The sequence below is a fragment of the Tympanuchus pallidicinctus genome, unplaced genomic scaffold, assembly GCF_026119805.1.
Source record: "Tympanuchus pallidicinctus isolate F22 unplaced genomic scaffold, pur_lepc_1.0 scaffold1, whole genome shotgun sequence".
In the NCBI taxonomy this organism is placed as follows: domain Eukaryota; kingdom Metazoa; phylum Chordata; class Aves; order Galliformes; family Phasianidae; genus Tympanuchus; species Tympanuchus pallidicinctus.
The window spans coordinates 66,888,914-66,910,665 of NW_026294618.1; the positions used below are offsets into that span (position 1 = coordinate 66,888,914).

General features: G+C 46.0%; 1 protein-coding gene across 2 annotated transcripts in view; it reads right to left on the reverse strand.

The window, feature by feature from the left end:
* The window catches only part of PDE10A (phosphodiesterase 10A), a 338,995-nt gene that overhangs the window by 156,344 nt on the left and 160,899 nt on the right, over positions 1–21,752 (reverse strand). The window contains exon 1 of one of the 2 annotated variants that reach the window (XM_052671575.1): positions 969–1,779. The exons of the other annotated variant lie outside the window; for it this stretch is intronic. Coding sequence (XP_052527535.1) covers positions 969–1,779 — 811 coding nt within the window. Of the gene's footprint in view, positions 1–968; positions 1,780–21,752 lie in introns of those variants that run through there. 2 annotated transcript variants of the gene reach the window in all.

The window sequence follows — 21,752 nt, forward strand, 5'->3', positions numbered from 1 at the left end:
ATACATTTGGGAACTAAATGCGGTTTCACCTGTAGCAAAAAAAGCCATCTAATAAAAGTGAGAGTGTGCCAACGTATTAAGATGCAAGTTTAGGGACACTTCAAGGCACAAATCAATGATTTAGGAAATAGTTTAAAAAAGAAAGAAAGAAACAGCTGATCGTGGTCACCCCAAGCACCCAGACGCGGGGAGACCAGCGGTTCACTATCACATTTATTTCGGCCCCGAGCCCACGCCAAACGCCGCAGTCGTAGCAGCTCCCGGAGCTGCCCGTCCACAGCGCACAGCCGGGTGCCCGCCCTGCGTGAGCCCCAGCCCCAGCGGCAGACTCGGGTCGAGCCCTCCGGGACAGCCTAGGGGCGGGCGGCCGCGGCCCGGACCGGCACTTTCCGAGGCGTTCCCCGAGGCCGAGCCGGCCTCACGGCCAGGGGCGCTCCGCGCGGCTCTCTGCCACGCGCCGTAGAGAAGGCGGCAGCGCCTCGCACACCGCTCCTTCCCCGCCCGTCGCGGCCCGGGCAGCGCGGAGCCCCGCATGGTTCCTCCCCGCTCGCCGCGCTCGGCATCGCGGCCGCTTCGGGAACGCTGAGCAGCTCGCGCGTGGCCGCGAGCTGACAGAGGACGGTGCGTTGTCGCACGTTTCGCCCCTCCCGGTCCTCCGCCGCCGTTCTTCAGCCAGGTGCCTTTAGCCTAACGCTTCCCTACGGCCACCTCCTGCGGTCGGGGCGGGTCCCCGCGCCCCGCTCCGCAGAGGATGAGACGCGCGCCAGGTGCGGGGCTGCCACGCGCCCGCGGAGCTCCGGCCGAGGCCGAAGCGACGCCAGCAGGCGGCTGCCGCACGGCGCATCCCTTTGTCCGCGCATCCTCCTCGCGCCTGGCCCTTTGTGTCCCCGCTCACAAAGGAACGCGCTGCCCCGAGCCCCCCCCCCCCCCCTCGCCCTCCCCAGCCGCCTCCCCGCCCCGGTACCTACTTGTGTTCAGGAAACAGTCCGTAAACCTCCTGAAGCAGCTGGCAGAATTAGATCCATCTTCCATGTCTGGCCCCGGGAGCAGGGGAGACGAGAAGGAGAAGAAGGCGCCTCGCAGCCGCCGCGCAGTCCCGCTCCCGCCGGGGCCGTCGCCTCCTCGTATCCCGTCGCCGCGGACGGCCGCCGCTGCAGCGCCGAGGAAAGCGCAGGACCACGGGCGAGAGGCGGCCGCGGGGAGGAGGAGCCGCGGATGGTGCTGCCGGGGGCCGGCGGCCGCGGAGCGGAACAGCGAGCCCTGGATGGAGGGAGAAGAGAAGAGTCTCCTCCTGCCGCCGCCGCCGCCTGTATGGGCGATCAAGTGAGCCGCCGCCGCTCCGCCAGCATCTCTTCCTCCTCCTCCTCCTTCCCTCCCTTGGAGACTCGTGAGGTTAAAGGAAGACGAGGAGGGGAAACGAGGAGGCGGCGGCAAGAAGTAAAACGAAGATGGAGAAGCGGAGGAGAAGGAGGGGATTGGAGCGCGGAGAGGAGCCGCCGCCGCTGCGGGGCCGATGCGGGCGGAGGCGGCGGGGGCAGTCCCTGCAGCGCGGCTCCCGCTGCTGCTGCCGGCGGCGGCTGTCAGGAGTAGAGCGAGGGAGCTGCGGGCAACCGAGCTGCCTCCGGGCGCGGGGGGGGGAGGAGACCCGCCACTGCCTCCACCTCCGCCGCCCCGGCCATGAGAGTGGGGCGGGCGGCGGCCGGAGCCGGGCTTTTCCCCGGGCGCCGCAGCCAGGGGGGCCGGGGGGCGGGATGAGAGCCGCTCCTCGGGGTTGGACATGCTTCCGCCCGGCCCTCCCTTGCGCGGCAGTTTAAGGCAGGACGCCGGAGAGGCGGCGGAGCGCCGGGAACGGGAGAAGCCGAGAGAGGACGGAACGCAGCGAGAGGCGGCCGCCGCCTCTCGGCCCTCGGCTCCCTCGCAGCGGCCCCGAGCACGGTCTCCTCCGCAGCGCGGCTCCTGCCTCCGAGAGCTCACATCCCGGTCCCCCTTTAGGCCGGAGGGGGACGCGGCGCCGCCGAGCGCGAAGCGGTTCCGATCCCCTTTTTTAAAGTCCTCCGGTCCTCATGCTCCCACCTTATACGCAGAGCCAAAGAAAAAAAAAAAAAAGCGATCCGCGTTTCCTTCCAGCGGTGCCACCGCTGCCCCGTACGTGCGTGCGCGGCTGCGGGCGGCAGCGAGAAGCGCCGCAGTGTCGCCGCCAGCCCCGGCCGCCGGAGAACGCCCACTGGCGGAGCGAGCGCTCCCGGGCCGCCCCTCAGCTCCAACGCTTACCTACAGGCAGTGCGGGAGGGACGCCGGGCAGAGACCCTCCCTATGCGGCCTCGCTATTTCAAATAGCTTCTCTTAGGCTAGAGGCAGACTCCTGCGGCGGGGAGCGGACCCCATTTTCTGTGGGGCTGCAAAACCCATCCTACGCAGAGCGGCACGGCCGCCCCCGACGTCGCTCACCGCACGCTCCTGTCACCCTCCGGAGCACTCTGGCGCTGCCCGCCGCCACTCCTCACCCCGCCCTGCCCCACGGGCAGAGAGAGGCACTACTCCAACCCTCGGCCTCGCCGCCGGCTTCGCACTCCGCTGGCGAGCAGGTTCGCCGTGCCGGCGGGGGATCCGTGCACGGGAGGTGCTGACCGCCCCGCCTCACGCCGCCAGTCGCGGCCCTCGAGCTGGCGGCACGGCGCCCCGGCGGGTCTCACCCCGCAGCGCTCAGAGGGAAGGGCCGCCATGGGACCGCCGGCCCGAGGGGAAGCCGAGGGGTGGCCCGAAACGGCGCCGGGCCGAGAGCCGCGCCTGAAGCCTCCATCGCCCGGATTTCGTTGTCGACCCAAAGCCGCCGCGCACTGCGCGCCGGCCGCGGCCGGGAGCCTGAAGAGAGAGTTACCTGGGCAGGTGCTCGGCCTCGCCCCGCTCAGCCCCGTTTCCTGCTGTACCTGTGGGTCTTTAGGAGCCGTTGTCCCGCTGACGGGGCGCAGAGCAGCGAGCGGCCAACGGCCGTCCCAAGGCAACACTATCGCTCACCTGCGAGCCGCGCCGGGACTCTCCGGCCACGCGGCGTACGCGCAGCGCAGCGCGGCTCAGTTCAAAACGGGGGAACCGACCCAGAGAAACGGCGGTGGCCGCGCGGGGCGTCCCGGCCAGCGAGTGCCGGCGGAGGGAAGCGGGCACGGGCTGGCAACTTCGCGATTGGGTGGGCGGGGGGGCGCGAGCCGCTAACGCCGTTGCAAATGCGAGCGGCGGGGATGTTCGTTGTACAGTCGGCAGCATAGCATCCGCCGCAAGCGGGACAAGTTTCTTTTCGCGCTGTTGTGTCTGGCGGAGGGCGGGAGCTCCGCGCCGCTCCGGCGCTGATGTCTGCGCTCAGCGGCGCCCCGTCCCGCTCCACTGTCCCACTGCTGGTGACACGCGGCGATCGCGGACGCTCCTACTTCAGGAGCACCGCCGACCTGCGCTTAAGCCTCGGTTCGGACACGTTACCGTTTCGGGAGCTCTGTCGGCGGCGGCACGCGCACTGATATCAAAGTTTGGAGCACGCAGCGCTGTTAATGGGGAAGGCTGCAAAAGAAGATGCCGCTCTAAAAGTAGTAGCACCTTCGAATTAAAAAGCGTTTTCAGCTCGTTGCGCGTTACTTATCCGCGAGAAAATAATCCGCGCAGTTCGAAAAGGGTTCAAAACGCCAGAACTGATCAAAGACTCATTACAGACCTGAAAAGACCAAACAGAAAAGCTTAAGGAGGGCAGGTTTGACTGAACTGCTCTCCTCAATACGGTTCTTACAACCGCCTGTTGCCTACAAATCCCGACCTGAAACGGAAAGGAGTCGCATCTCCCTCTGCGGTGCGTTTTGTTTCAGTACACGTAACATTATCCAGGCAGTTCAAAAGCCTCAGTTTCAGCGATCTCCTTTTGGGAGATGCTTTTATTTCTTTAAGTGCAGCCAGTATTCACCTGCTTGACGTAGCCAACTTTCCCTGACTGCCGCGGGACTGGTGGAGACCCAAAAAATACTGGAGTTCTCCGAGAAGAAGCGCAGCTGATGGGAACAGAACTTCAACGAGCTGGACCCGGTCGGATCCGCCTGTCCCCGGAGCAATTAACAGCTCCTGCTTTGTTATTACTAGAAAAACTTCCAATGTTACAACTGAAATAGACGGACTGAAGAAGAAAAAAAAAAAGAAGAAAAAAAAAAAAAAAAAAGCGAGGACTATTCACTTGAAGGAGAGAAAGCTGCTCCTTCACACAGATTAGTACCAAATTGTTTTACCGTCAACACCAAATTGCTGAAACTTTACATTGTCAGTTTATAATTATAGGAATCGTGTTTGGCTATGCTAATTTATGCTAACTTCCCCTACTGCTAGTCACCCAAACTGCAGTTGTTCAAATACTACTGCCTGACATGGAATAGCTGCGCATTTATATAGATAATGTGGATTTTTCATGTATAAATATGTATGCGCATATTCAACAAACCAGGCAGAACACGCGGAGGTTTGTAAGGAATTCAGTCTCCCAAACAAACAGCTTTCAGGCTAAGGGCTTATTTGCTACCTGCTCGTTCCATTGCCATTCATCAGCCACTGCCAATCGCACCTGATCGCTCACCTGCTTCTCGGCGAGGCAAGGGAAAGCAGTTACGTAAGAAACATCAGATGACACTGAAAACTTTTTCTGGGGGGATATATGTGTATACCTTTGTAAAATATGTCGATTTTCAGACAGCCAGCTGTTTGGGAGCAAAGTAGCAGCGAACCACGTGTGCCCGTTCCCCAGCGTGTCTGTAAGTCGGAGCTCCGTCGCTCCGGGCGTAACAGCGCGCAGCCCCGCGGAGCGCCGCCGTCCCCGGAGCAGCTGCGGTGCTGACCGTGAGGGCGGTCATGGACCGGGAGAGTCGCAGCGACTCCAACAGGAAGGTTTGCTCTGGTTTGCTACATCATCCCATAAATGGATTTTTTAAACTCTGAAACACAAATAAATGCAAATTAGTGCACTTTAATGCGTCCGCTTTGCGTTAGATGCGAGGGCTCTGTTATCAGTGAGTCATGTGAGGGAGCGAGTGGGAAGAAGTCTTTATATTTGAGTTCTTCAAGGAAGCATCACGGGGGTTCAGAAGTCGGAGCTCCCACTGAAGCCATCAGGAGTTGTAGATCACATTGTATGCACAAGAAAAGGCCCGTCCCAAAAGCAGCAAATAAGCCCGTTTGGCAATAATTTGGCAATATTGATCAAAATACTCTCGGGAAAACATTATTAAAAAGTTGAATTATAACAGTAGCTGCTTGGTATTAAATTCAGCTTAAAAACAAACACCTATCCCTTCCAGTTCTGATACATTTCAAGAATGGCAGTGACTCGTCTTTTATCCGGTCCCACTCTTTTGCCTGGTAAATCCTCTTATCTCACTCTTCATCCTTACATCCTGAGAGTTCCCTCTATGATGCATGATCAATTCCTTGGGAAAAAAAAAATAATAATAAGGAAGAAGGGACATTATGGGGAAGGGGAGTTCAGAAAAATCTGGGATAACAGCACTGCAGATGACAGAACCAACCACCTGAACACAGAAAAGACAGAAGTAGCTGTAATTAAATACATAAAGGGGAACCTGTTGGAAAAGGGGGGAGGCTGCCAACTGGAGAGGAAGCTAAAACACAGACTCCAGAGCTGAGTAAAGACCCACATTAAGTCCCTAACTGAAAAGTCCTGTGCAAGCTGATTAAAATAACTGCATTTTTTCTTAAGCATTTTCAGCTAAATGATCTCATAGAATACAGCAATTACTACCCAGCTACTGAACTGCTATCACAACTACGAAGCCTGCAGAAAAGACGTTATTCCCTAGTCTCATTCTATGTCTTTAGAGTAATTTCTATAAAACCCTATTTCAAAGGAGACTGTTTGTGCAAATAATTATTCTTAAATATCATAGGCAAGGAGTAAGCATGTTGTAGAGTATGTGCCAGCTGTTTTCTATGATTCCTGCAGGCATTCCTACAAGCCACCAGTTTCCCTATTAACTGAGAGTGGGGCTGCAGTGCTGGGAGTGCCAGCAGCCATCTTGGAACTGCAATTAATTAATGCAGCAAATCAGAACTGTGAAGTTCCTAAGAAATTCAGGTCTGTTCAGAGATAACTGACATGCAGAAAGTTTCCCTACAAGTGATACAATATGTGATGGATGAGGGGTTAGCTCCTCACCTCACTTAATAAAGCTGAAGATCATGTTAATAATTGAAAATCATGTCTTTTTCCTGGCCTTTTTTTGTTGTTGTTGTTTTTTTATTTTTTTTTTATTATTATTATTATTTTTTTTAGGAAGGCACAAAACCATGCAAAATATTCAGAGTTTGTTTGTTTTGTTTTTCAGGGAAAAAATGCATGACTTTTTAATCTGGAAACTTTGAGGTAGATATAATGCGATATATTTAATTAAGAAAATACAGAATATATTTTAATTTTAAAAGAAGAAAAGCTTGTGTTAATGCACAGAGGGAGCTATTTATGCTTTACTTTCCTACCAACGTATGTGGATTTGATTCCTATGAAAGGCTAAGCGAGTAGCTAAAGAGAACCTAATGATGCTATCAACCATTTTGTGCTGTTCAACGCAGTACAAAGATCAGATATTTATTGGTTTTATTACAGGCTGTTCAGTACAGCAAACAGCTGTTTGGGTTCAAGCTACTTTGTTAAAGCATAGAAGAAACAACCAACAAAATTACTATCTAAATAAATTAAACCTTCAACAGTAGCTGTTGTTACAAATGATACATTATAAACCAAAAGCACCATAAACACTGTAAGCTCTTTGCTCTAAAGATGATCATTTGAGCCATCATTTGAGCCTTGCACAACAGGATCCTGGCTTGGGACCAGGGCCTCTTAGGTAATAATGAAACACAAGCAGCAAAGGACGTAACAGTTGGCATGGTAGACAACAGCACTGTTGTTACCTAATAATATTAGAATAGCCATTTTTATTGCAACTAGAATAAATAAGGTTATCAGGATTTCTGTAATTGCACTTATTTCTATATAGAAATCTCCCAGAGTTAATGTCTGATTGAAGAATGTAGTTACAATTTGCTATCTGCTAGAGAAATAGTAAGTCATTCCAGTCCTGTGTTTAATCACTAAATAAAATTTCTAACCTTTACATGAATTAAAGTTGCTTTAAATGAACAGACTTACAGGGGAAAGAATTGTTACTGCCAATCTACCTTTTGTTCCTCCATCTTAAGATTAGCTAGCACAGTACACAGATTGTATGCTGCTATTGGTACAATAGGGATGCCAGCCATGTCTTGCAACTCACTTTCTCAAAATTTTCCAGACTTTTTTCTCTGACACAATTTGCAGGCAAACTCTTTGACAGAATGTGCAGCATCAGCATTAGGCTGAACCTAAACTACAGCTGATTCCTTTCTGATATCAAGAGCAGGTGGGAAAAAAAAAATAAAATGGAGGCTGAGCCCAACCTTTAGAATTACCTACAGGGATATAAAATTTCTGTTGAATTTAGGCATCCTGTTGTGACTTTTGAGCATGGATCAGAGGAAAACAAGTTTCTCTTTTTTGAACAATAGCCCCTCCTTTTCATTGTAATTCCTCCTTTGTTTTCTACTTTCTGACACATCTGATTTCTCTCTGTTGCAGTAACTACCATTTTCCCCTCTGGGAAGAGCAGGAATTTTACTCTTTCCCATCTGTTAAAAAGGTCAGTCCTGAAACTGTGTCTGTCAGTAGTGAAATGCAGTCATTAACCTTCAGAGTTAATACTCTGATGTGACAAAAAACGTCAAAAAACACACATCTCTAGAAACCATGAGCTATTTAACGTGTTTCAATCCATGCCTTGTTACCTGTGCAATCCTGAAATATAGAGCATTTGCCTATGAAATGAATGAAATCTCCCCTATGTGGGCTCCTAGACCAGTGCTGCAGTAACATGCATTCACCCCACACTATGAACAGATTGGTTACATCGAGAAAGCTTAGTATTTAAGTAATTTTTCTCTATCCCATCCTCACTTTATGCATCAACAAATTCAGCTCAACTTACCTCCCTACTGCAGCACACATGCACACACTATGAATATATTCCTGCTGTCTTTATACCCCACACCAGAACATACTTGCTGTCTTTTTATTACCTGTTATCGCACCTGCAGGTGCTTTCTCAATCCCCCTTTCCCTCTCACCCCCCACTCCAAAATAGCCATGAAATAAAAGCAGCACAAATGATCTATTTATTAATCTTCTTTGAAACAGAACTAAAGCTGAATTCAGTCAGTATATTTACAACAGTTCTGTTCGGGATAGGGAGCTGGTTAGTCCTGCTAGCCAGACAGGTTTGGGATTTTAGAAGATATTGTCTGTAGAAATTAAACACAAAGTAGCAGTGTACTGCAAAATATTGCAACCACATTTAGATAAAACAGACTTGAGTATGTAGCAGATTTTTTGCAAATTATTTGAACTGATCATTTAAATTTCTTTTTTTCCCTCTTTTTACTGCACCTTAAAGATAAAAGCAGAAGAGAAATCACAGTGCATCACACTCCACACTGTCTTATCCCTAGCTCAGCTTCCTCTTGCTGGATTCAGCCTGCAGGGGTGTAATCGGGGCACCTGCCTGGCTGTTTTCAAGACAAAGCAAAGATATGGTTCCCACCTAATCACAGAACTCAGAATCCCTGAACTGAGGCAACTTTTGGAAAGCCCTCAGGTTTGTAGTCTCTAAGAGCAGAAAAAAAATAAATCACAGCATAGTCCCAGCACCCCAGTTACGTCAGACCACTTCTGCATCTGATCTGGTTCATGCATACACAGATATATTTATCTATCATTACGTATTTTAAGTACAGATTGACATCCAGACTAAACAAGACGTTAATGTAGGAGCAACTCAGTGTTTATTTCTGGAGAAAGAGTTCCTTTGTGAGACCACAAACCTCTCATTTAACCTAGAGCTCTATGTGGGGTTTTTCATCTATGGTTACTCTAACTTAAGTTGTGGCTTAACTGCATGTGGCTTCACTATATAGAATCTAAAGGATTTTTTCAGAAAAGCAGAATTTTAGCTGCCAGTAGCTTTTGTTGCCTGTCAGTTTTTGTCCTGCTTGTGGCTTTGCACAGCACAGACTCAAACTTGAAGGCCTTTGGCTCACCTACAAAACCATAGGAGTTGAATTCCTAGCTGTTTCAGCTCTGTGGAGCTCCAAAATAGCGGGCTACCATTAATACAACTATAACAGATCCGTGAGACAAGGATTTAACTGAAGGCAAAGGAAGCAACAGGAGCCTTTAAGGGGGAAAGGAAACAAATAGGAGACAACCAGTCAGGACTTCTGTGGGAGAAGCCTCATGGAAAGCAAACTCAGTGTCTCCGTGCCTTGAGAGCAGGCCATGACTACAGGCATCACAGCCTGGAGCCCACTCTCTGCTCCAGGCCTGCAGTGTCCTGAGCCAGTGGCCTGTCAGCGATCTACACGTCATCAGCCACTCTGCTTCCAACACACCAGCAAAATGTCATTTAGTCTTATTCTTTCTCCTCCTCATTTCCAGCCAGAATAAATGTACAGTCATTTCTCTTGGACCAGCTTTTTCTTCTAGCTTTCAATATCTCTTCTGTCTCTTTGACATTTAGTATTTAAAGGGAGCAATAATATCTTCCTCAGACTTCATTTTCTTTGATTAATCAAGGCAAATCTTTTAGCTTATCTATATAACAGTAACTCCAGTTTCCTGGCCATCCTAGTAGCCCTACTCCACTCTTTTTCCCCCTAGCATTTATTTTTCCTCACCACAGCTGACAACAAGACATGCTGTGGATGGACTCTCTCACTAAGCTAAGGTGGCTTAAGTGCTTCCCCAGTTCTAGAAAGAAAAATTGCCTGATATACCATGGATGTATATACATATAGTGTGTGAGGGCGGTCATTCTGTGATGAATTCATGAGAACTTTCTTTTGGTTGTTTCTAACTGGTGAGCTCAGAGCCAAAATTCTCATTTTGTCCGTAGGTAAATTATTTTGCTCTTTTTCTACTACATTTCATCCTACTTCTGTTAATACCGGCTTCAGAGTTCTCTGAATTGTTCCAAAATCTGCTCCAATTCCCTTCTATGCAGACAATAGCCTCTCAAATTTTATAATCAATAAATTCTGCTGGCACACCCTTATTTGCATGCAGGAAAGAAAGAATGAAACTAGCTCAGTCCCTAGACAAATTCTTGCTAAATTCAATTCATAACCTTCCTTATGTCAGCACTGCAATTCCTGTCCCTTTAGCTGTAAGCACTTAACCTTATTCATAGGTAGTCTAAAACCCTCAAAGTTCCTGCTGACTTGCAAGGCAGTGCCTGATACCTCTGCAGAACAGGTAAGTGTTGCTCACGAACACTCAGAAAGATTTTTAAAAGAGCTCTAAAACACAGCTGAAAGAATGAAATGCAAATATTCCAGTTCCCCCTCTACTCCTCTGCCTGCAGCATCACCCTCTGTTTTCTCATCCATCATATGTATGAGGAAAGAGTCCAGGCTGAGGCTGGCCTTAGGCAGAAGCAAAGTAAGCACATCCCCAAAGCCGCAGACTGCTGGAGGCCACCTGGCTGCTTGCTCTGCCCTTCCAGGAAGGCGAGCAGACGAGCTCTGCAGGCTGGGTAGCCACCCAAGCAGCACAGCCTCAGCTCTCTGCCTAAGAAGCCTCCTGCTGCTTCAGTTGCTGAGGGGATGATCACAATGCATGGCTTGTCCTTACTGCCTGCTGTCATTCTCTTTCAAGGAAAACAAATTCGTGCTCTCCTTTGTTTTCTCTCTTCCCATGGTCATTTTTTCTGTGTTACACATGACACTAAACAGTTTTGAAAACAAACCCTCAGATCCAACAGAAGTCTAATTTTTCAAGTCCACACAGCGCTGAGATCAAACTATCCCTCCTCAGCTGTGAACCAGCAGCCTTGTATGCAAGTCCCCTCTACAGAACACTCAATTACAAAGAACATAAATTACTCAATTTAATCTGAGAAGAGATTGAGAAACTCCAAGCAACTGTAACTGAACTGTTGTTTGAAGAAAGAAACCTCTTGGTTTGTTTGCCTGTTCATGGGGTAGTAAAGCAGCCCCCACCTCCCTGGCTGTACATACCTTTTTGAAGTGCGAGATTGTTCTCTGTAATCAGATACCTGTCTTGTCCTGAGCATAGAAGGATGATTGACACTTAGAGATTAGTGTCAATATTAACAGCTTTCAATGAGATTGTTGCAGCATGTTGCCAAGTGAAAATATTTGATCTGAGCTCTGTGGAAGCATGGTGCACAGTTTGATGTGTTTCCAAAGTTTTTCTTAGAGTTTTCCAATGTTTGAGTTTCAGGCACCAATATGAATGTATCTGACAAGGCAGCAGCTGCTATAGTTGCACTGACCCATACCCATACTCTGCTTTGGGATACTGCTGACTCGATCACAGCAGGATTTATTTAAGCTTTTACCTGAACACTGTGTCAGATTAGGTTTTTCAAAAGCCAAATGGCTGTTGTTTTGCATTAAATAATAATGCAATAAATAAAAAATAAAAATAAAATTAAAGCGGAGGGGAGGGGAGGGAAGGGGAGGGGAGGAAAAGGTGATCTACATTATCATTTTTCCATGAAAATCAGCACAGGTAAGTTTCTGCAAAGATGTTTCTCTACAGAAAAGAGTTTTTGGTATGTAGCCCATACCATTTCCTCCACCCTATAGTACTTCGAGGAAATGCAAGAATAAATGTAGGAAGGAATGTAAAAGAACTGGAAATCTGATGTATGGAAGTATACAAAGAAGAAAGGAAAACAGATGTGTTATCAGATGGCAGGCTAAAAATCAGAAGGAAGGGAAACGTAGAGAAATGTAATGGAAAAATAAGTGGGGTCACCATCCTGGAGCTTTAGGGAACTCTGGGGAAGACCTGGGAAAGAATGCAGTCTTTATTTGCAAAGCAGAATTTTTATAGCTTTTCAGCTTGCAGTTATTGTAAGTCTTACAACACCCGAGCAGTAGATTCAGGCAATCAGAAATATGATTGTCTTCAAGCCCCAAAAAAAGTATTCTTGATGAGAAGTTTAAGCTGAACAGTAATACTTCACTCCTTCATCCACGAAAAAGATGTGTCCTCACTATGCCTGAAACCCTGTGCCTGCTTTGTGCCAGAAGCCATGCACTTCAATGGATTCAGTAATTTCCACCACAACAAAAGAGTCAGATTGCCTGGTTTGGGTCTTTCCTTCCAGCCCTTCCCTTGCCTACCTGCCTTTTTCGCTCCTTGTAATATTCCATTTTTTTAATGTTTCCAAGCCTCTCCAGCTGTGGCTCACAGGGATCTGAGTGAGATGAGGCTCTTTCCTTCTACTGCAAAATCCTCTGAAAGTTATTTGCATTGTGCTGCAGGCAAGTACTTGTTACATGGGGAAAGCAGGAGATATGCTGCACACTGAACACTGGTGGCTGGGGGAAGTTCAGGAGTCCCCTTCCATGTTAGAATTGCATGAAATGAGCAGTAATAAAGGATTTTAAGCCCACCAATCCAATTAGATGAATGCAGCAGATGGAAAATCACTTACAAAACTAGCAAGACTGTCATATTTTGCTGTTTCTTCAACATGTGCCTTCCAAGCATGTTTGAAAACAAAACGAAACAAAACAAAACAAAGCAAAATCTTCAGAAGGACAGAGAAAGCAGAATTACAACTGGGCTTTTTCACATATGAGACCAAAACAAACTACCCACATTCAGAGACTCAGTTTTTACCACCTTAGGTAAATTTTTCAAGTCCTGTATTAACTGCTAAACAAAAGGGATTTCTTTAGAGTTCTTTACAATAAGTATCTTTCCACAAGAAAACTGAGTGGAACAAAATGAAGAGATGCTACATGAAAGACAATTTATACTTAAAACACTGCAAAAAAAAAAAAAAAAAAAAAAAAAGTTTAAGGTTCTTTGTTCCCTAGTATCCCTGTCTGACTAGGTAATTCATCAACAGTTAGGATGGGAATAATTATGATCTTGCAAATACCTTCAAAACCATTATGTTCTGCCGTTTGGGAAATATTTTGCCTATTTGGAAAAAGCTTTTTTGAATTTTCTTATTTGTGGCATCATTTTTGTATTGCACTTCCCAGAAGAACCCAGTGGAATGAGCTTTTAACTCTACTGGTACACAATTACGATTCCACTTTTGTTAGAGGTCTGCATATTCCAAGCACAAACACTGTCCATCCTCAGCTGACAGGTCATGTCAGCCCACATTAAATCTTTGGAACATTTTGTTCTTATGTGTTTAAGGACTCTGTGAATACTTGGTACATTCAAATGGCTATTTGAATAACTCAATAATTAACACTAAATACTGAGGCGTAACTAAGCACTTGTGCATGGTAATTGTACCTGGTTGTTTTCAGAGTATGCAGTATACTTGATTGCAAAAACAGTTTGCTTCTTTTCCAGAAATGTTAAAAATGTATAACTGGTTAAAAATGTTTAGAATATGCAATGTGTAACCATGCTGTTGGAATCACTGGTATTTTAAAAATGAAATGTTTATACACAGCTAATGAGGTTAAGCTGGAAACTAAAAAAAGAAATTTGCTTAAGTTTCAGAATGTGAGCTGGCACTTCAGTGAATGAGGCTATGAAAAATCCCATGAACAGTTCATTTCTCAGGTTCACTCAGATTCCTCACAGATTCTCCCAAAATTTCTATGACCAGACCCTTTCAAAACCGCAGGACCACTAGGCAGCATTATCTGGAATGGATTCTGTTATATCTCTAGCAAACCTAGATTCTGAGAAGCAAAAAATTACTGTGGAGAAGAGGGATGCATGGTTTAGCCAAAGCAACGGAGCATTTGATATGAAAAATAAATTCTGATGAATAAAAATTTGAATAAGGACTTCTGATAATGGCCTGATGAACGCACTGCATACCAAAACAGTACCTAGCTGAACAGTTGGTTTAACTTGTTCTCTGGGATATAACAGCAACTAAGAGTAGGAAGTGATCTAAATATATTAGTGTTCATATGTTAGCAATAGTATTTTTGCAAACATGGAAATACTGTCAGAAAGTAGAGAGCAAAGCATGCAGCATAACTGTAGTGGTTGCCAAATGTCTCTATCCTGTACTGTTAGAAACTTTGAAATCTGCCAGTTCCCAAATGGCTTTTGGACACCAATTTCCTCCCTCGCTGCCTCACTCCTTCATCTGCCCCCAGTAAATCAGTTCTGTCTCTCAGCAATGTGAATCACAAAGCAAATGCACTCTGAATCACCCCAAGACTCATCCAAAAGGTAATTCCCTGAGCAACAATGAATTTGATGTGGTGATTGCAAACAACATCTACGTGGCTGGGGTGCACAGAGCTGTACGTTACCATCAGGCAGCTATGGCCACCAAGGCCAGCTGAATTCCCTTGGGAGAAGCACTCCACCTTTCAGAAAGTTCATGTTTCCTCCAGAATTTCTACTCCGGGAAGGGAAGGGAAGGGAAGGGAAGGGAAGGGAAGGGAAGGGAAGGGAAGGGAAGGAACGGAAGGGAAGGGAAGGGAAGGGAAGGGAAGGGAAGGGAAGGGAAGGGAAGGGAAGGGAAGGGAAGGGAAGGGAAGGGAAGGGAAGGGAAGGGAAGGGAAGGGAAGGGAAGGAACGGAAGGGAAGGGAAGGGAAGGGAAGGGAAGGGAAGGGAAGGGAAGGGAAGGGAAGGGAAGGGAAGGGAAGGGAAGGGAAGGGAAGGAGGGAGAGCCCATCCTCTTCCACATCGCAGGGCAGGACTGTCTGTGTGTCATCCCCCTCACTTAGTCCTGAAGGACATCCCTTCAGTAGCACACTTGCTCCTGCTGTGCTGCTGGAACAACTGCTGAATTTCAGTTAGCTCTCAAATCTGTTGGCAGTATTTCCGTCTTCCCCAACCTCATTCGGTCATCGGTTGCATTGATGAGGCACTGACAGCCTCAGTTCCTAAGCTACCTTCCATCTGCATTGCTTGTCTCTCATTCTTAAGCTGTGCAGGCAGATATTGCCTCTACCAATGAGGAGCTGCAACTCAACAGCAGGTGATGGAAGTTCCTTACACCTTATTTTTTACGTTGAGGACATTTCAGGTATGCCTGCTCTCCATTTCTGCAGGTACGAGTATCATTGATCTCATTTTTGTCTCCTTCTCTTTCATGTCTTTGTACATAGAGCTTTTTCTTCTCTTTCCAAGTCATCCCCTGACAGCTTTTGTATGTTTGAATCACTAGGAGCTAGTGTCTAGTTTCATTTTAACAACTTTGTTCCTGTGCTTGAATCATGGCTGCAATGCTGAACAGCACAATCAAAGACTCCTCAGACAGACACGGCTTCGATGAATCCTGCTTGCTGTCCCTTTGAGCACCTCACACAACTCTGGAGTGAGTCCTTCATCTACTGGGTGGCTGGGCAGGCTCTGGGTCTGACACAGGCTTTGCTCCCTTCCTGGACTTCCCTTCCTCAAATTCAGCCTGTGGTGCTGAGCTCAGCACTCAGGGGCTCCTCATTCTCTCCCTTTCCCCACCTCGTAGCCAACACCAAACTCCTCATTATCGCTTCCTAGGTCTCTCTTCAAGCAAATCCCTCTCCCTGCCCCCCATCCTCCTCCTCACTATCCCCATCTGTGTAGCCTGGGCCTCCCTGTCCCCACACACTCCCTTCCTGCAGCCCCTTTGTGTTCTCCTCACATGCCTGCTTGCAGGCCCTTTTCATGCTGCCTCTGTGCCTGGATTTTCCCTCTAAAACCTCATCTGGTAGGCATTCGCTCTCTCTTCCTCCCACCTTATATCCCTTCAGAGAATTATCTTCAATGAGACTTGAACAGTGGTCTCTGCCACATTCATAAATGCCTTTAAACACTGTCATTTTATTCTGGAGAACTTGCTGCCTCCAGTCATCTCATTAGCTTTTGCAACAATCAGGCTGGTCTCGCCTTCATTCACTTTTTCCCTTCTCATCATTCACCCCCCCCACCCCCCCACCCCTCTTCTCATTTTCATTCCCTCCTGTTTGTTCTCCATTGAATTTGGGCTGAAAGCTTTTCAGGGCATCTTTATCTTGATGGAAAAGTGCTGTGCATATTGATGAAAGGAAGGGTGGAAGGATGGAACAAAAGTGCCCCACTAGCTCCCACACTTCAGGAGGCGCAATCTCTGATCTTCCTTAACAAACACCAGACAGAAAGGGCAAATTGACAAATGATAATAATTAATTAGGGATTTTGCATGTGTCAAGGAGTGATTTCCTGAGGTAATCCAATAACCCTGTCTATGACAACAACTGGCATGTTGCCCTCCTGATGGAAGGCAACAGAATCCACCCAGGAACTTCTCACTACCTTTCAGCACACAGGAGTGGCACACACCTAACCCAGGCTCCCAGCATTTCCAGATCTGCTGCGAATGATCCTTCTCAAAATTCAGGATGATTGCATTTTACATTCTCCCCACATACATACAAGATCTGGCTTTCCATTCTTACGAATAGCCACTAAATTTCACTGCTAATGCAAGAGCAATGAGCTGCCCAAGTCTTTCAGGCAGGTAATTACATCTGCCTGGCCCACATTCTTCAATCTGTGCTGGAGATAATATATATATATATACCCAAAAATGGACTGTAAAGACTAATATTTCCTTCTCAACATACAGAAGAGTTAGATGCATATATCATTTGTATGATGGCCCCTGATGGTAATTTGAAATCAAGCAATTACTTCATAATGGATTGCATAAACTTGGTAATCTAGCATCAAACATAAACAGCAGAATGTTTTTGCATTGTTGGCAGTGTGTTACTGAATTAACACCTTAATTAATAACAAAGAAAGAGCAAAAAGATACCAAAATAACTCCCTATGCAGGGTAGAACATCAATATGATTCAAAACTATAGAGGATTGGGTACCTCAGGAGACTGATATTACTAACAGCATCTCGCCTCCAGGCTGACTGGATTATTACTGCAGTTAGTAATGTCCTTAGACTCCACATCCTACTACTCACCCCTTCAGAAAAGAGGTCTTGTTTCATTCAGAGATGCTTCTGTCATCCACAACTCATGCCTTTCTACATGCTCTGCAGGCTTTCTGTTTGACTGCGGGGCCTTAATAGTTGCAATACATTTCTATAAAAGACAGGACAACCACACTTCAAAAACACATTTCTAGAATAAAAAAATATATATTAGCAAGCCGCCTCAGTAGTTTCCAGGGAAGAAACCTGGGGCTGAATTACCTTGAGGACTTAACTCAATTTATAAGAGTTCTTTCCAGAGTGGAAGAAAACAGGGCAATGACACTGCTTCTGCATCTAAACCTCCATCCAGGCATGTGAGTCCCAGACCTAACAGCAAAGGGCAGCTGGATTTCCCACACCTGGGAGGACTTCCCCATCTTCGTGGCATTCTTGTGGAACAGAATTTGTACCACAAAGAGCAAGCCCAACCTCTCATCTGAAAAGTAACTTTTGGGAGCTTCATTATCATCAACCACTACTGTTAGAGGAATCTCAAGATTCATCCTTCCAATCTATTGACCTGAAGTTATTCATTGGTTGTCAAGAAGAACTGGATCTTTTTTCATGGTGAATTTTAAAGAGAGGATGTAATTGATCTATGCATTTGACTTCAGGAAAGTGCTAACACCCATGAAAGCTCATTTTCAAGGGCTTGTGAAGTCTCATGTGCCTTTCTGATGGTACTAGAGAAATCTATAGTAATATTCTCACAATTAATTCCTGAGCTTAGGCCAGCAGAACCCCAGGCACAGTCCTGGAGCTTGACAGAGTGATGAAAGCAGGCTGTGGTCAGCAGCCCTTGTATAATTGTTAAAAAAGTGACCAGAATTTTACTGCATCTTTTTTCTTTTTCATTAAGGACGGGTTTGAGCTGTGAAGTAGCAATTACATGATTCTAGCTTTATATGACTTATTTTTACTGCCTTTGGACTATGTATTTACAAGTTTACTTGTCAAGGCTTTGAAACCTTGAAAGGGAATCAGCAACAGTCTATTATCCCTCATTTGAGTATAATAAACTAAAATGACCAGCCTCTGTTCTGGATTAGTCCCAGGTAATTCTGGTTTTTAAAAAAAGGCACATGGTCAGTACAGGGAACACTGAGCACCTTAAGATCTCCATTTTCAGTTGAGCTCTCTTAAATGCAGTTTAGGAGCCATCTCTGTCACTGGAATGCACAGTGGTCCCCTTCCAGTGTATACAGTGCTAAAGTCACAAGACCTTGGCTCAAGCATTTATTTATTTATTTATTTATTTTGCCAGTGGAATATTGGGGTGGAAGAAGACTGCACTGAGCCCTCATACATGTACACAGTATGCTTGAATGTCAGACAGCTGGAGAGATTAACGAAAACCTGGTTTAAAGCACCTTATTACTCCACTGTAACAATCCAAAATGCTGTAGCCATAATACAATTTTAAGACGTGGTGGGTTTAGCCACTGCTGCAAAAGACTAAGTTTTATTCTGGTGCTTTTTAATAAGAGGGAAGGAAATGCCTTGCATTGCTCAGCAATGATTCCTTTGGGCAATTAGGAACGACATCAACAGGCTAGAGGGAGGTTTGCCCAGAAAAATGAAGGGTGCGGGCCAGAAAGCAACAACAGCAGACCCTTGGAGGTTTGAAAGCAACATGAAGGATACCCAGAGGCAGGACCAGGAACATCTTAAATCAGAGAAAACAGCAGTAGCTGCATAAAGCCCATGCTGTTTTCTGTTTTCAGGTTTACAAAATCTCTGCAAATGAGTAAGCCACACAAAAACGTTAAAAGGTTGCAGATAAGACACGGAGTAAACTCAGCTGTATCTGTGTCACAACCAGCAATATGCTGCATTCCTGACTAGAAGATCCCAGATACATTTTGGAAAGGACTCAAGCTGGCAGGCTCTGAGCCAACACAATCTGTGGGTGGGTGCTGGATTCTTGCCTTGAAATCCTCTCCTTGCCAGCTAACCTATGGAGTAATAATGGCAACAGTTTTGGAGGGAGATTTCATAGTGTTTAAAGTTAAAAGAGCTCATGAGTTGATCTGCCATAGCATCCTGTTTATCATTGGCCATTTAATTCCACTACTGTTCTTTCTATTGAGAATTATAGTTTTGGTTATATCAAAGCAATTCATACTTGTTTGGCTATATCAAAGCAATTCATACTTGTCAAGCAAACTATACTGCATGCTGCAAGACTACGGATAGGATGGGAAGAAGGAGCTCAAATCTTTGCAACCACAGGTATGGTAAGATCACACATCCCTTGCAGGTGATCCACATACTTCCCCTAAGAAGAAACCAGAACTCTTCCCAAGACTTGGGTGAAAGATCAGGATACTCATTTTTTACTGTGATCTGATCAGTTTCAGACAGGTACCTCAAAATGAGAACTCCCTCTACGAACTACCCTATCTGGTTTCTGATCTACAGCTGTGGCCTGTCTTTGAGTAGACAAAAGAAGGTGAAAACACCCCCAGAATGCATCTTGCTAACTGTGCATCAGAGGGAAATATCCTGCCTAACCCCTGTGGGCAGCCAGCTGAAGCCCTGGAGCATGAGACTTTATTTTAACACCAGGATGTCTTCCAGAAAGGAAATGGGGGAGGACAACAGGATGGAAAGATGAAGTATGAAAACACAGCACTGTCTCAATTCCAAGTAAATCTGTCACCTTCCAACTCCAGCACATTACACAGGAGACTTAGAGAAGAGAGATTTTCAAATATCGTACTCAGAGGTATAATCAAGTTATAAACTCCCAACCTCCATTTCCACCCTATCCAGCGGCAGCAGAAGGAACCTTTAACAAAGAACTTAGAACAAGGTAGTTTAAGCCCACTGAAATGATAGTAGCATGAGAAATAAGCATAACAGAAAACTGAAAAATAAGAGAGCAAGCATTCATTTGCAGCTGAGAAAGAATAAGGCAGTTTATTCTGTATGTGAGGAAATAAATATTAACAATGATGACATTTTCAGGTGGGCTAACGAGAGCAAGCAGCAGAAAAATGGTAGCGAACAAGGGGGAAGCAAGCATACTCTGTGGGTAGAGGGAAAAGAAGCACTGTGTCAGCATGAGTTACCCATGAGTTACCTAGGGATGAAAGATGAAAAACGTGACTCATTCACTATTTGTAGAAGTATTTTCCAAGTATTTGGAAACAGACATCATAGTTCCAGCATTTAGCAAATAAAGATTCTAGAAGATAGGCTGACATTATCTTCCTAAAAGACTAACACCTACATTTTTTTAAAGCCTTTTGAGATATTTATGAGTAGCCGGGGGGTGCACTTGGAAATGTGAAATTTAATTAGTGAGTCACTACAGAATTATGAGGCATAAATCAGGTCAGCTTCATTTTTATGCAGTAGCTGTTGGTCTTAATTCAGGCAAGGAACCAAGAGATCCAGCCTAACGGATATTCGGGATAGCTGCCTTTTAATCAGGTTCCATGTGAACTGGCTGCTGAATAATCCACTTCAATCATTAACAGTAGTTTTTAAAAACGTGCCTGATTCTGTATTTGGCATGCTAAAAAGACCATTGAATATTGCCATTGGGAAAGTTTTGCATTTTAAGAATGGGAGTGGGGAAGTGGAGACCTAAATGTGGAGGGTTTGTACCCTGCTCTGGAGCTGGAGAACGGTAGGGCACTGATAGGGTTCTACCTTCATCTAGGTCTGACCATTCACATCATCCAAAAAACTTCACCATTTCTGGCTCTGCACTCTCCAGGCACTTTCCAAAGGCGGGTGTACACACACACAACAGGAGCTGGGAAAGGCTTGGTGACTTAGCTCAAGTTACACAGCAAATGTTTGAGTTTGTGCCGGGGAAGCAGCCATGGCTTGGCCAGTGGAAATGATGAGCACAGACCATTAGCAGATTTCAAAGACTCACACATCTACCAAGGTCATGCTCAGTGCTGTTGCTAGCATCATCCCTACTCTGCAGCAGCAGAATTTCTTCCCTGGATAATTCCCGTCTAGCTCCTTTTAATGTGAAAAATTGCTTATCTTCAGAAATGCTCATCTCTGCTCCCATACTCCCTGTGCTCACCCATCTTGGCACCTCCGTCAGTCAGTTCCTGCTCATTCTGGCAGGTGCTGCCTCCTGTTCTCTGTTAAGAGAAGAACAACATTAAAGAAGGCTAGCAGGTGCAACAAGAAGAGCATGCGTTATTCATCCAAGCCCTTAAAAGAGTAAAATGAAAGTCGCATCCTATCATGTCTGGTATTAAAAATAGAGGTATATGGAATATCTAAACAAGGCAAGAGCTATTTCAGTTTTTTTTGCACCAGAAGTAGCAACTTAAATAACTGGTCAAATAATTCATTTATTGTTCACTTTCTTCATTTAATGTGGTTTAAAGTGGTTGCTATGGGCTTGTGCATTCTTCTTTCTTCATTTTTACCATGAACACAGAGAAGTTCCTCTCATCAAGGTTTATTGTTTTAAAGTCAAGGTAATGGTGCTTGAGCTGAAAACAAATTAGTCAAGTTTTAAAATCTTGTTAAACTTGGTGATCTAAAGTTATACAGATCGAGAGGAAGGAATATTGTGATATAAAATTAATGGAACTCTATAGATAGACATGCAAAAAGAAAGCACTGTTACTTTACACCAGTCTGTGAATAACTGAAGCTGACATTCTTAGTCAAATAGCAGCAAGCTTTTATACAAAAAAAACAGAGGACATAATGATGTGC